The 11,703-nt window shown below is 37.9% G+C and overlaps 1 protein-coding gene across 1 annotated transcript; it reads left to right on the top strand.

Annotated features, from left to right (window-relative positions):
* The first annotated feature begins 593 nt into the window (after positions 1 to 593).
* LOC130653829 (uncharacterized protein K02A2.6-like) lies at positions 594 to 3,096 on the top strand. Its single transcript, XM_057456333.1, has 2 exons — positions 594 to 608; positions 694 to 3,096. Exons 1-2 carry the CDS (start codon positions 594 to 596, stop codon positions 3,094 to 3,096), a joined length of 2,418 nt encoding a protein of 805 aa, XP_057312316.1.
* Positions 3,097 to 11,703: the final 8,607 nt, after the last annotated feature.

Genomic DNA, 11,703 nt, shown 5'->3' with positions numbered 1-11,703 from the left:
CATTTTGGTTTTGTGTCAGACCATGTAAGCACTTTTCCAATAACTGATTGGAACTAAGTTCTTCAAAAATAGGTCTTATTTTCATTACAATATTCATTGGCAATCCAGGACCATGTTTGAAAAAATTTTCGTGCAACTAACAACCTTTACATGTACGGGTCATAACGTCAACATCAAGAATTTTTCCTGTGTTCATTGATATGACCGTCATTACTCCATTGAGGGACAAATGTCCACGCTTTTGCCATGTCCCATCGCCAGATACTGGGGTGTCAAGAATAACACCTTCAGGAGCATTCTCACCTCGTATTTCTTTACAAGCATCAGTGATAGTTTGCTCAGCTACAACTTTTGTTGCTACATTTAAACGTCTTATAATTTTATCATAATTATTGTTTGTAACTGGTTTGGGCAGATTCATCAACGTAGCAAACTTTTCTAAGCGGTTATATCACTGTCCACAAGCTCTCATACTGTATGCTGATCTAACATTTATGTCAAACAAGTAGCTGCTCTTTTTAGAAGTATAAAATCCATACTCAAAGTCACAACCTTCATCTTTACATGTAAGTAGGGAATAATAAACAATAACCATGGACAATAACATTGTATATATTATTTATGTTTCAGATCAACATTGCATAATTATGACGCAAATGGTTTGATTCCTATCTATGTTGATCTTAAACTCAGGGACTTAGAAATAGTGTGAGTTTTTTTATCTGTCGTTGGTTAGATACATGTGGGCGAAACGGCATTATCCAGAACCCATCTAAATTCAAATTTGCCCACGATACTGTTGAATTTGCTGGTTTTGAGATCACCCCGACCAATGTCCGTCCATCATCCACCACCCTACGCGCTATCACCGATTTTCCGGTTCCCAAGAACATAACAGATGTGCGATCTTGGTTTGGCTTAGTCAACCAGGTGTCATATACGTTCAGCATGGCCGACAACATGGCACCCTTCCGTGACCTACTAAAGCCACAATCCGAATTTTATTGGGACGATCGATTAGATGAACTCTTTGCTACGTCTAAGGCGAAAATCGTCGATGAAATAGAAGAGGGAGTAACAATTTTTGATGGATCCAGACGCACTTGTATTGCTACCGACTGGTCTAAAACCGGGGTGGGCTTTTGGCTGTACCAGAAACATTGTTCCTGCATGGCCGAAACCCTGTTTTGTTGTCATACGGGGTGGAAAGTTGTTCTCGTGGGTAGCCGATTTACCCACCCAGCTGAATCACGTTACTCGCCAATTGAAGGTGAAGCGTTAGCTGTAGCGTACGCCTTGGATAAATGTAGACATTTTGTTTTAGGATGCCAGGACCTGATCATCGCTGTCGACCACAAGCCCTTGCTTGGACTGTTCACCAACCGGTCTCTCGACAATATCCCTAACAATCGATTGCGGAATTTGAAGGAACGTACACTACGTTATCGATTCTCCATGCGACACATCTCAGGATTGAAAAATCGAGTTCCAGACGCACTGTCACGCCACCCGGCAGGTGATCCGACTCCTGAAAAGTTAGTACTGCCTGATGATATCTCCTGTATTGCTGCATCCACTGCATTGTCTTCATTGAAATCTACAACTTGGGAGGACGTCCGTTCAGCAACAACCGCGGACGAGGAGATGAGGATACTGGTAGATCTAATTGAATCTGGCATTACCGGAAATCGGGAAGACTTACCACCTCATCTTCAGATTTACCACCAGTATCGTGACCATCTCTCAACAGTTGACGGTGTCGCTCTCTACAAGGACAGGGTTATTGTTCCGAAATGCCTACGCTCCAATATTTTATCAAGCCTGCATGCTGCACATCACGGAGTCACATCCATGACCTTGAGAGCAGAATCTTCCGTCTTCTGGCCTGGCCTTACTTCTGACATCATCAAACTACGACAAGGGTGTAAAAGCTGCGACCACATCGCACCATCACAACAATCAGCTCCACCGACCCCTCTCAATTATCCTGATTATCCATTTCAACAACTATGTGGTGACTTCTTCCACTATGCCGGTCACAATTATCTTGTTTGTGTTGATAGGTATTCGAATTGGCCTATCGTGGAAGAAGCCAGGAATGGGGCCAGTGGCCTGATTGATTGTCTACGCCGCACCTTTGTCACGTATGGCATACCCGACGAATTCGCATCGGATGGGGGGCCAGAGTTATGTGCATCATCTACATCAACCTTCCTTCGAAACTGGGGTGTCCACCATCGTGTTTCATCGGTCGCGTACCCACATAGCAACTGCAGAGCTGAAGTTGGTGTTAAGACTGTTAAACGGATGCTAATGGATAATGTCGGCCCCAGTGGCAACCTCGATACAGACTCATTCCAACGTGCCATGCTGCAATATCGCAACACACTCAACCAAACCACAAAACTGTCACCTGCCATTTGTTTATTCGGACGCCCCATCAAGGACTTTATCCCGATTCTTCCTGGTAAATACCTTCCCCATCCGACATGGGTGAGCATGCTTGAGGATCGTGAGAAGGCCCTTAGACGCCGGCACATGGCCATCGCTGAGAGGTTATCTCGATACTCAAAGCGATTGACACCCCTCTGCGTTGGAGACAATGTTCGAGTTCAAAACCAAACTGGCCCATACCCGCGTAGGTGGGATAGAACCGGATCGGTGATTGAAGTTCGTCAACACGATCAGTACGTTGTACGCATTGATGGATCTCGGAGAGTGACATTACGCAATCGTCAGTTTCTTCGGAAGTTTACACCCATCCAGCCTAACATACCATTTGAGCGGCTTGCAGATGTTAGGCGCACCATATCACCGACTACCTCGCCAATGATACCAGCCAAACCGTCGGATCGCGATATAGATGACAGCAGCCACTCTGCAGACCAGCCTCGATTGTCAAAATCTCCGCCTCCACCAGCTGAACATGTTGCAACCCGGAAACCCGTATTTGAGGAGGGCACTTCTACCGCACTCCAGTCCGATAAAAGTCCTCGCATTGATTCACCTTTGCCAACGTCACCACTACCTTCGATTCGTCGCTCTACGAGAGAGCACCGTCAACCAGCATATCTTCAGGACTTTATCATGAATTAGTTGTCGTAAATCACATCTCTATCGTCATTTGATCCCCAATGACTGGGGGGAGATAGGGAATAATAGACAATAACCATGGACAATAACATTGTATATATTATTTATGTTTCAGATCAACATTGCATAATTATGACGCAAATGGTTTGATTCCTATCTAGTAAGTGTTAGGAAAGAAGAGAAACCTTTCTTCTTACGTACATCCTCAAATAGGTGAAGTGCCCCAACACCAGAACAACTTGGACAAGTGAGAACTTTGAACAAAGATAACATTATCTCAATGTCCACAAATCTGTAACCAGTAATCATATCTTTCTTCGTAGTATTAGCATCCAAATCAACAACCTTTTTCTGGGAGACAGTCGTATTCAAAGTGTCGTTATTTACGTTTTGTTCACTATTCACAACATCCACATTTACATCCATATTTACATTATTATTATCTGTATTTACAATATTTACACTGGCTGGTTGTTCTCTAACAGTTCTTCCATGAAATCCTTTTCTTTTCTTGAAGGTTTTAGTTCTAAATTTCTTTCTACAAGTTTTTCCCATGGCTGCATAAACTGTAGAAAAGGAAAACTGATAGCCTCGTGTTTGTTGGCTCGTTTAATGATGATTTTAGCCTCTACTATCCAGTTTTTTACGGACATTTAGATCCCTGGGCAACCTCGTACCCAAATCTAACGTTTTTTGCCAAAAAACCCAGAGGGATAGGGAAAATATTGGGAGACTTATAGGCAAAAGTCTGTTGCTAAGGCGTTGCTAAGGGGACAAGTTATCACAAGGGTTGTACAAAATCTTAATTTTTAGGTCTTTTACTAATTTTTATGTCTTTCTAAGAGCAGAAAACGATTGAGGAGGGATTAAAGGTACCTTAAAATGTTTTTTCAAATTTTTGTAAATTTTTGTAAATTTGGGGGGATAGCCCCTTAATTGAGCCAATGTGACAAGATTTTTTACCGACTTTTATTTTTCAGCGAATTTTTTTGTTACCAATAAGGTAAACTCCCTTATTGACTTTTAATTTTAGGAGCAAACTTTCATCGAGTATTTAGGAAAAGTTAGTAAAGCAAAAGGACAGTTGTGAAGCACTTAATAAAAAACGTTCGTTTTAGTGCTGCGAATACAACTTTCCGACAAGCTAAGGAATTCCACTGGGCATACAGCCTGTATTTTTTTAGATTAATCAATTTCACTGCACATTGTTGTGTATATAGTCTTGATCTTTTATGTTCGGTAAAATACAATTACGTTTGTATATATATTAGGCCTTGATTTGAGATGGTTGAAAATACATGCTTAAAAACAAACGACATAACATTGGCGACGAGGAGAAATTTTTGTATTATTATTTGTGGAGTGTTAATTACTTAGTGATGGCAAAACTAATTCAGACCATACCTTCGTTGGAACCATTTACTATTGAGAAATCCACTTTAACAAATTTAGATATACAATGGATACGTTATTCAGAAGAGTTTGAACTTTTTATCATGCCTTCTGGTGTTAATGACGATAAACAAATACTCGCCCTGTTATTACATTGTGGCGGAAGATATCTTTAAAAGAAGAAACAGATAAGTACGAAACAATAAAAACAAAATTAACGTCCCGATTATAAATAAATGACTTCGCAGGAGGGCTTGTGACGTCAAATCCTCGATGATAATCTCGTTGACTCTGCCGTGGCCCAGGTTTTTATATATCCAAATCGTTTTTTTATACATACCAGACGGTTGTTGTTTTGTTTTTTAACATTTAGTAACGGGTACTGAAGATGAGTTTGTAACAGGTATATACTGAAGATAAGTAAGCACTTGTTTTTTACTTCCCGTTTTAAAACCGAGTTCCCGTGAAAAAGTTGTGGGCTTTCTTAGTTTTGAAGTTTCGGCCAGTAAAAAGTCTACAAAACCTGGCAGTGAATAAGACTCTAGCCGGGAAAAAGCTGTTATGAGGATGAGAATGGAAGCGGAAGCAATTAATGAACCGTGGCCTTTTTCGCTATTCCGATGCCCTGAGAACGAGATTATTTTACTCTTTCGCTATCTTACTCCCCCCCCCCCTCCCCCGATATATATTCGTAGGTTCTGGGACAAAGTGTTAACCCCCCAAAGAAAATCGTTGGTATCGATAAAGTTTCACCCCCAGCATACTCCTTCGACCCTCTCCCCCAGATGTTCATGTCCGTGAACGAGTGTAACCTCAAAAGGTGAAATCTTTAATATTGCCTGAGGAGATAGAGGGGGAGATAGATAGAGCAGTGCAGCTAGGCTGGACGCCCAAAACTTATCCAGGCTAAAGTCCAAATCCTCGTTTTGACAGATTTTTTTCTGGGAACGAGGCTAAAATTAGTTTTAAGCCATTAAGAATCCTAACAGTGCAACAAATTGTTTGATTATCCAATGAACAATACTTTATTTCAAAGTTTATATGCTATCAAAAGTTAAAGCTCGTGCAGTGTAGCATAATGAAGATGTCTTATAGCAAGCACGTAGATTAAAGCTATATCCAGCAGAACTAATTAATTATTCATAAATTTTAATTTAAAGAGAGGCTGAATATTTTTGGTGAAAGATAATGTATTCTACTAGTCCAAGAGCTCGTGACGAAATCGTTCAACCCATATGGTACAGAAGGTTTGACCTGATATATTAAGAGTAAATAACTGGAAATGCAAAAAAATGTTTGTAAGCTGCATTGTGTTTGGGGCGTTTGTCTTCTCAGGCCTCTTGAATTATCCCAAATTGAGCATGTTTTCACCCCATCGGGTACAGGCATCAATTCTCGCTAAAAATATTCTTATGAGCTAAGTATTCGAAATTTAGAATTTCAACCTAGGATTAATTATACAATCACAAATTTCTCTATAACTAGCAGAGGATCTAAATTGTGGAATACATTTCTTGATAACGACATGAAAACTATTACATCACTTAACGAATTCAAACATAAACTAAAACATAAACTATTGACTACTGACAATCTCTATTTATTTTAGAACACACGACAGTTACAACGTACGACACATATAACACAACTCCTCATCATCTTCAATGCTAACCTTTTATATAGGTTGGGGGCTTGGTGATAAGGCTATTATAGCATTCTTCTCGCTCCTGCCATTTTTTTACCTCTCTAGCTAATATTCTCAGCATATGCAATCCTATCTTTAGATTATACGATATAATAGCTTAAGATTGGTATTTTATTTTTACGGAAAACTGTAAATTCTTCAACGGCAAAAAAAAATAAAAAAAAATAAGGGGCAAAGTGTAGGTCAGACTCCCTCAAAGATGCCTAAAAAGGCCCACAAAGTACCCCATAAAGTACATGGTCCAAATTTAAAGCCTGTGCAATGATGCTATGGAGAAGTCTAAAAATATAAGAACTTACCAAAATTTCCGGTCTTAAAGCATGGTCAGACCCCCCACTAAGTTCTTGACTCTAAATCCCATAGAAACTGTGTAAATGTTACCTAACCAGGTACGAGGCACAAAAGCTACCCAAGATAAATTATCAATCTCCAGTTTTCAAATACAAAAAAACTTACTAAAATACTTAGCAATAGCGAGAAGCACGCAATGTGATATACAAAGGATGGGCGAACCCGTGGATTTTCCACGGGCTAACGACTAGTAATGATAAAATACATATGATGGATTTGGCCACGCCAGCACTTCAAAGAAATTTTAAATTCCTAATATCAAATATTTCAGAGGACAGGGTAAAATTTAAAAAAGGTGATGCAATAGGTGAAATACAAGGTGTAAAATTGGCGAACACAGAATTAAAGTTCGATATCAGCAAATTACAGTTAACCGGTCTTACCGACACTGAGAAGGAAAAATTGTTGATAGTTTTGACAAAATACATCAAATTCAGATATCACCACTTCATCGATCGCGAATTCCATACGAACACTCCATTGATCTAAAAAACGATGGGCCTGTAGTGAGTAAGCCCGGGATAGTAACTTATGCCTATTGTGAAGGTGTTTATAAACAAATCGATCAGATGTAAGAAGACGTAGTAAGAGAGATATGTGATAGCCCTTATGCAAGTCCTGTTGTACCTGTTTGTGAAAAAATGGTCCACCAGGTTATATTGTGATTTCCTAAAGCTTAATGAACAGACTATTCGAAAAACCTTCCCGAGACCGAAGTTGAAAATTAGCTTGATTTAAAAGATGCAGAAGTTTTCACAGTACTCGACCTAAAGCGCTATCCCCATAAAGAAAAAACAAAACCGCCTTTGTCGTCCGTAGTGCCAAATACGAATAGAATGATATGCCATTTAGGCATGCTAATGCTGCGTTTCGTTTAGATTACGTTATGAATGATGTTTCACGTGAATTTGATTACACAAAGACTTTCTATATTGACTGTATTATGGCGGGAAAACGTAAAAATTATATCGATCAAGTCGCCAAAGTTTTACCGAAATTTGCAAACTTACATCATTTTACTAAAATTTCAATTTATGCAAGGAAAAGTAAAATTCATTGGACATAACGCCAGCAAGAACGGATTGTATCCCGAACATAACAAAACGCAAGATGTGATTAGTTTTCCTCGCACATCCATACGAAAGAATTAAAATCATTCTTAGGAGTCGCGTCATAGTTTAAGAAATTTATAAAAGACTTCCCCAATAGGTTAGCTTGTTTATATCGTTTGTTGAAAAAAACATTCTGTTTATATGGTCAGAAAAGTGTGAAGAAAATTGGCTGGTGTATTCCACAGGTCACACATGTCAAAAAAATTATGACATGATGACATTTTTTAGCCATTTCCAGTTTCTTGGTACAGCGCCTTAAAAAATACGCAATGCAGAGAGTTTATAACATTTTTTCCCATATATATTTTGATCAGAATGTATGAATATAAGCTGCATGTAAACCACGCTGCTTAACCTCCCTAACAACACAGTCTCTTAACAAACTTAGTCCTTGGGTTCTTTAGAGAACTAACGCCTTCAGAGTCCTTTTCGTTGTTAATGATGTTAGAACCGCTGATTTTATTTTTTGATAGCGACATCGGAAGAACGCTGGGGGCTCGGGTCTTAATAATTACACTAAAGATGAGCACACTCCTCTTGACTTTTTTAAAAGACCTGTGGCCACATTAAACGATCTATTGAAAAAATTGATAAATTACGATCAAAATATCGTTTTCAAAATTTAGAATTAAAATCATTCTCTGAGAATTATGATAAAACCTTTGGAAAAAAATGAAATGCATTTGCTAAATATCAAACGATTCAAGCAAATAGCAAACTTATTAAAATCTAATTTGCGACTTACAGAAACAAATAACAAGTTCCCTATTTCTAAATTTAACGAACGAAAGTTTTATTCATGTTAACGGATGTTAATAGGATGATTAATGACATATCCCAACAAATTGATGTTGATTAATGTAGCATAACAGACTCGGAGTTGCTTCAGAGAAAGGATGAACTCCAATTCGCAAGAGAATGGATAAAATCACAAGCCAGTCTCAAGAATTATTAACTCAGGATGTAGACTTTGAGAAATTAAAAAGCACAGAATTCCACATTCTGTGGATTTAAGCAAAAACTGTTTAATATAAGTCAACTTAACAGTACGTTACCTAAGTTCGGAGATTATAATTCTGCGACGGATATCTAAACTTTTAAAAAGAAATAGGAAACTGTATTTATTCGTCAAACACTTCTTACCTGATTTTCCTAGAATAATCATCTGGTTGAACCAGCCCTTTCGCTAGTTATAGAATGTATCGATCGAATATGGCAAAGTATTAAAGTTACATAAGGAAACGTAAGATCATTATTGGATCGTAAGATTGATGAGGTTACAAATCTTCATGCCCTTGGCAAAGCAAAGGTCCAGAAAAGTTGATTAAAGGTTGTAAGCTAGTGTCTTTAACGAAAGATTCAATCGTTTTAACTAAAACTGATCACATCGAAAACAAATTATATCATGGAAATGGTATTGAGGTGTACAAACTTCTGGGTAACGAAAGAATGACCCGGTGGCTTTCTAAAACATTTGTGAATACGATCTGGACGGAGAAGATTGCCAGAAGCAATTGATTACATTTTTGGAAAAAGACATCAAAGTCCAGCAACAAGAGACTGGTGATACAAAAAACCTGGGATAAGAAAGAAACAAAAGCTGGCATACAAAGCAATAAAGACGCTGAAAGATACAACAAACGTGGAACTCACTACGGTGAGAGAGTCGATCAAAGCATATGTTTTATCTGTGGTGAGACTCACCATATATCAACCAAGAGATCAAACGGTGTGAGATTAATACAGTATTTTTCTTGCAACAAATTCACTGAAATGACCCCATACGAGCGTTTTTCAGAATTTGGGAGAAAGGCATTTTGTACACAGTGATTATTTCCTGTGGCATCTCAGTCAGAAGGTAAACATAAAAATAGTGCCTGTCAAATTGACTTTACATGCAAACATATTAACCACCAGAAATACCCTACAAAAAAACACGTTTTAGTATGTCATGAACATAGGGAAAGTAATGAAAATGAATATTTACTAATCGAGTATCAAAACAAATGTATTCTTCCTCAGCCTGTTGACCTCCCTATATATTTGGAAAAAATTAAAAAAAACATTTCATGCATCTTATAAATTAAATCAATTTCATAAGGTAGATCAAGTTCCAAATGATGTAATTACTAATTCAGCAGTTTACATGCTTCAAACTATCAAAGTTAATGGTGAACGATTTAACCTGTTTTGTGATATCGAATGTGGAGATCTAGTTTCAAGATATGAGGCGATTCGAAGGATTGGGAATCGAGCTTTTTAAGAATTCGCTGGTCCCATACAATTAGGAGGTGTTGGAGACGTGAAAACACAATCGAATTAGGGTATATATAGTGTGAAAATACTGCGACAAAATGGTACTAAACTATCAATGTCTGGAGTATATCTGCCAGAAACAACAACAACTTTTCCCAGGTATTCCCTTTAAGGCAAAGTGGAAGATCATTTATGTGCCTGTTATGTGGAAAGTGGTGGTGACGTAAGAAAGGTGACAAAACTTCCCAAGTTTGTTGGTGGAAACACAGATTTCATGATAGGAGCCAAATACGGTACCGGTACCGTAATTACCTACAGGTGCATACAGAGTCAAAACTGCGAAAAAACTGCAAAATCCACGACGATATTGCACCAATGACCATAAAAGAGAACATTAAAAACCTAACAATAGGAAACCTACACCCAGGTCTTACATTGGCATATTAATTATGTGTGCCATCCTACAGTCGCATGTTTAAAATTTTCGCTGACGTTAGCATTAATTATCTGACGAAACATGAAATGTCTACTTGGGTCACACACCCTACATTATAATTTTGAATCGTAAAAATCACTTTAAATTGGTTTTACTCCAAATTATTTACTAATCATTATACAAACCATCTACGGGCGCAACTGTACACGAGTACTTTAAACGATATGCTGGCTGTTATCTTGTCCGTTGCCACATAGCGTTTCTTAAGCTGGATCAAGATAAATAAAACTTGCAAAACACCTTTACTGCAGAATTAATCTCCAGGATATTTTTTTGATTTTACAACCATGTTCACAAGACTTGATTTTTAGCAGTCTAAAGTCCAATATCCACACACAGAAAACGTTCCGCGGGCCGGACCGGATTAAACCACAACAAAGTCTTGCACATGCTTATTGTTAGCTCATTACGCAATCGAAATGGAAAATTGTCCGGTCTGAGAAGCCAGAAGAAAGTTGAAATGTTTTCAACTTTCTTCCTGGTCCGCGGAGCGACTAGCATATTTGACCAATATCAAGCTTCAAAAATAATCAAGTGACATCAACAAACCACCGGCAGTAGTTAGCACATGGTTTTCATCCATTATATTCTGTTATTATTGTCATAGCAACATAGAAATTCATTTTCTTTTTTCAACGTACTGGAACAGAACGTAATGGGATGGAACAGTTTTTTATCGTTATCCGGTCCGCTCCGCGGATGTTTTCCGTGTGTGAATATTGGCCTTAAAACCCATCTACACAAGGTAGCGCCTCGTACAAAACATTTGCGCTCTTGGTATTATTAAAATGTCGAGATCCGCACCTGGCTGTAATCTACTGAGGGAGATTTGTATACAACTTAGAAAATGCGGGTAAGTTTGCTAATGCGTTCGCACTGCGCTCTCATTCTAATCAAGAAGATTGTTTTGCTGAATGAAAAGTAAATTTTCCATAATTTGTAACGTGATGTCAATATATTCTAAAAGTGTAATTACCAAAACAAATGGTGCGTTGTAAACAAATAAAAAAGTTACATCTATTTTTCAAATAAATGCAAAAAGAATCGTGCTCGTAAGAATTTTACAGGATTTGAAATTTGAATACAAATACTTATAGTAACATCATATTCGAAACACTAACATAATAATTTTGACACTAATATTCGCCAATTTATTTATTTAATTAACATTTACAAAATGAAAATAATTCAATGCGGTAATCAATTGTAATTAAGCTCAACTGCCGCTCAATCAAGAGGCAGGGCTCAAGTAATATTATACTTTTATAAACAGGAGAAAAAAATTACTACATACAAAA

The sequence above is a fragment of the Hydractinia symbiolongicarpus genome, chromosome 8 (genome assembly GCF_029227915.1).
Source record: "Hydractinia symbiolongicarpus strain clone_291-10 chromosome 8, HSymV2.1, whole genome shotgun sequence".
NCBI classification, from domain to species: domain Eukaryota; kingdom Metazoa; phylum Cnidaria; class Hydrozoa; order Anthoathecata; family Hydractiniidae; genus Hydractinia; species Hydractinia symbiolongicarpus.
Note: the sequence above shows the minus strand (reverse complement) of the source record. Positions and strands in the feature narration are given on the sequence as shown.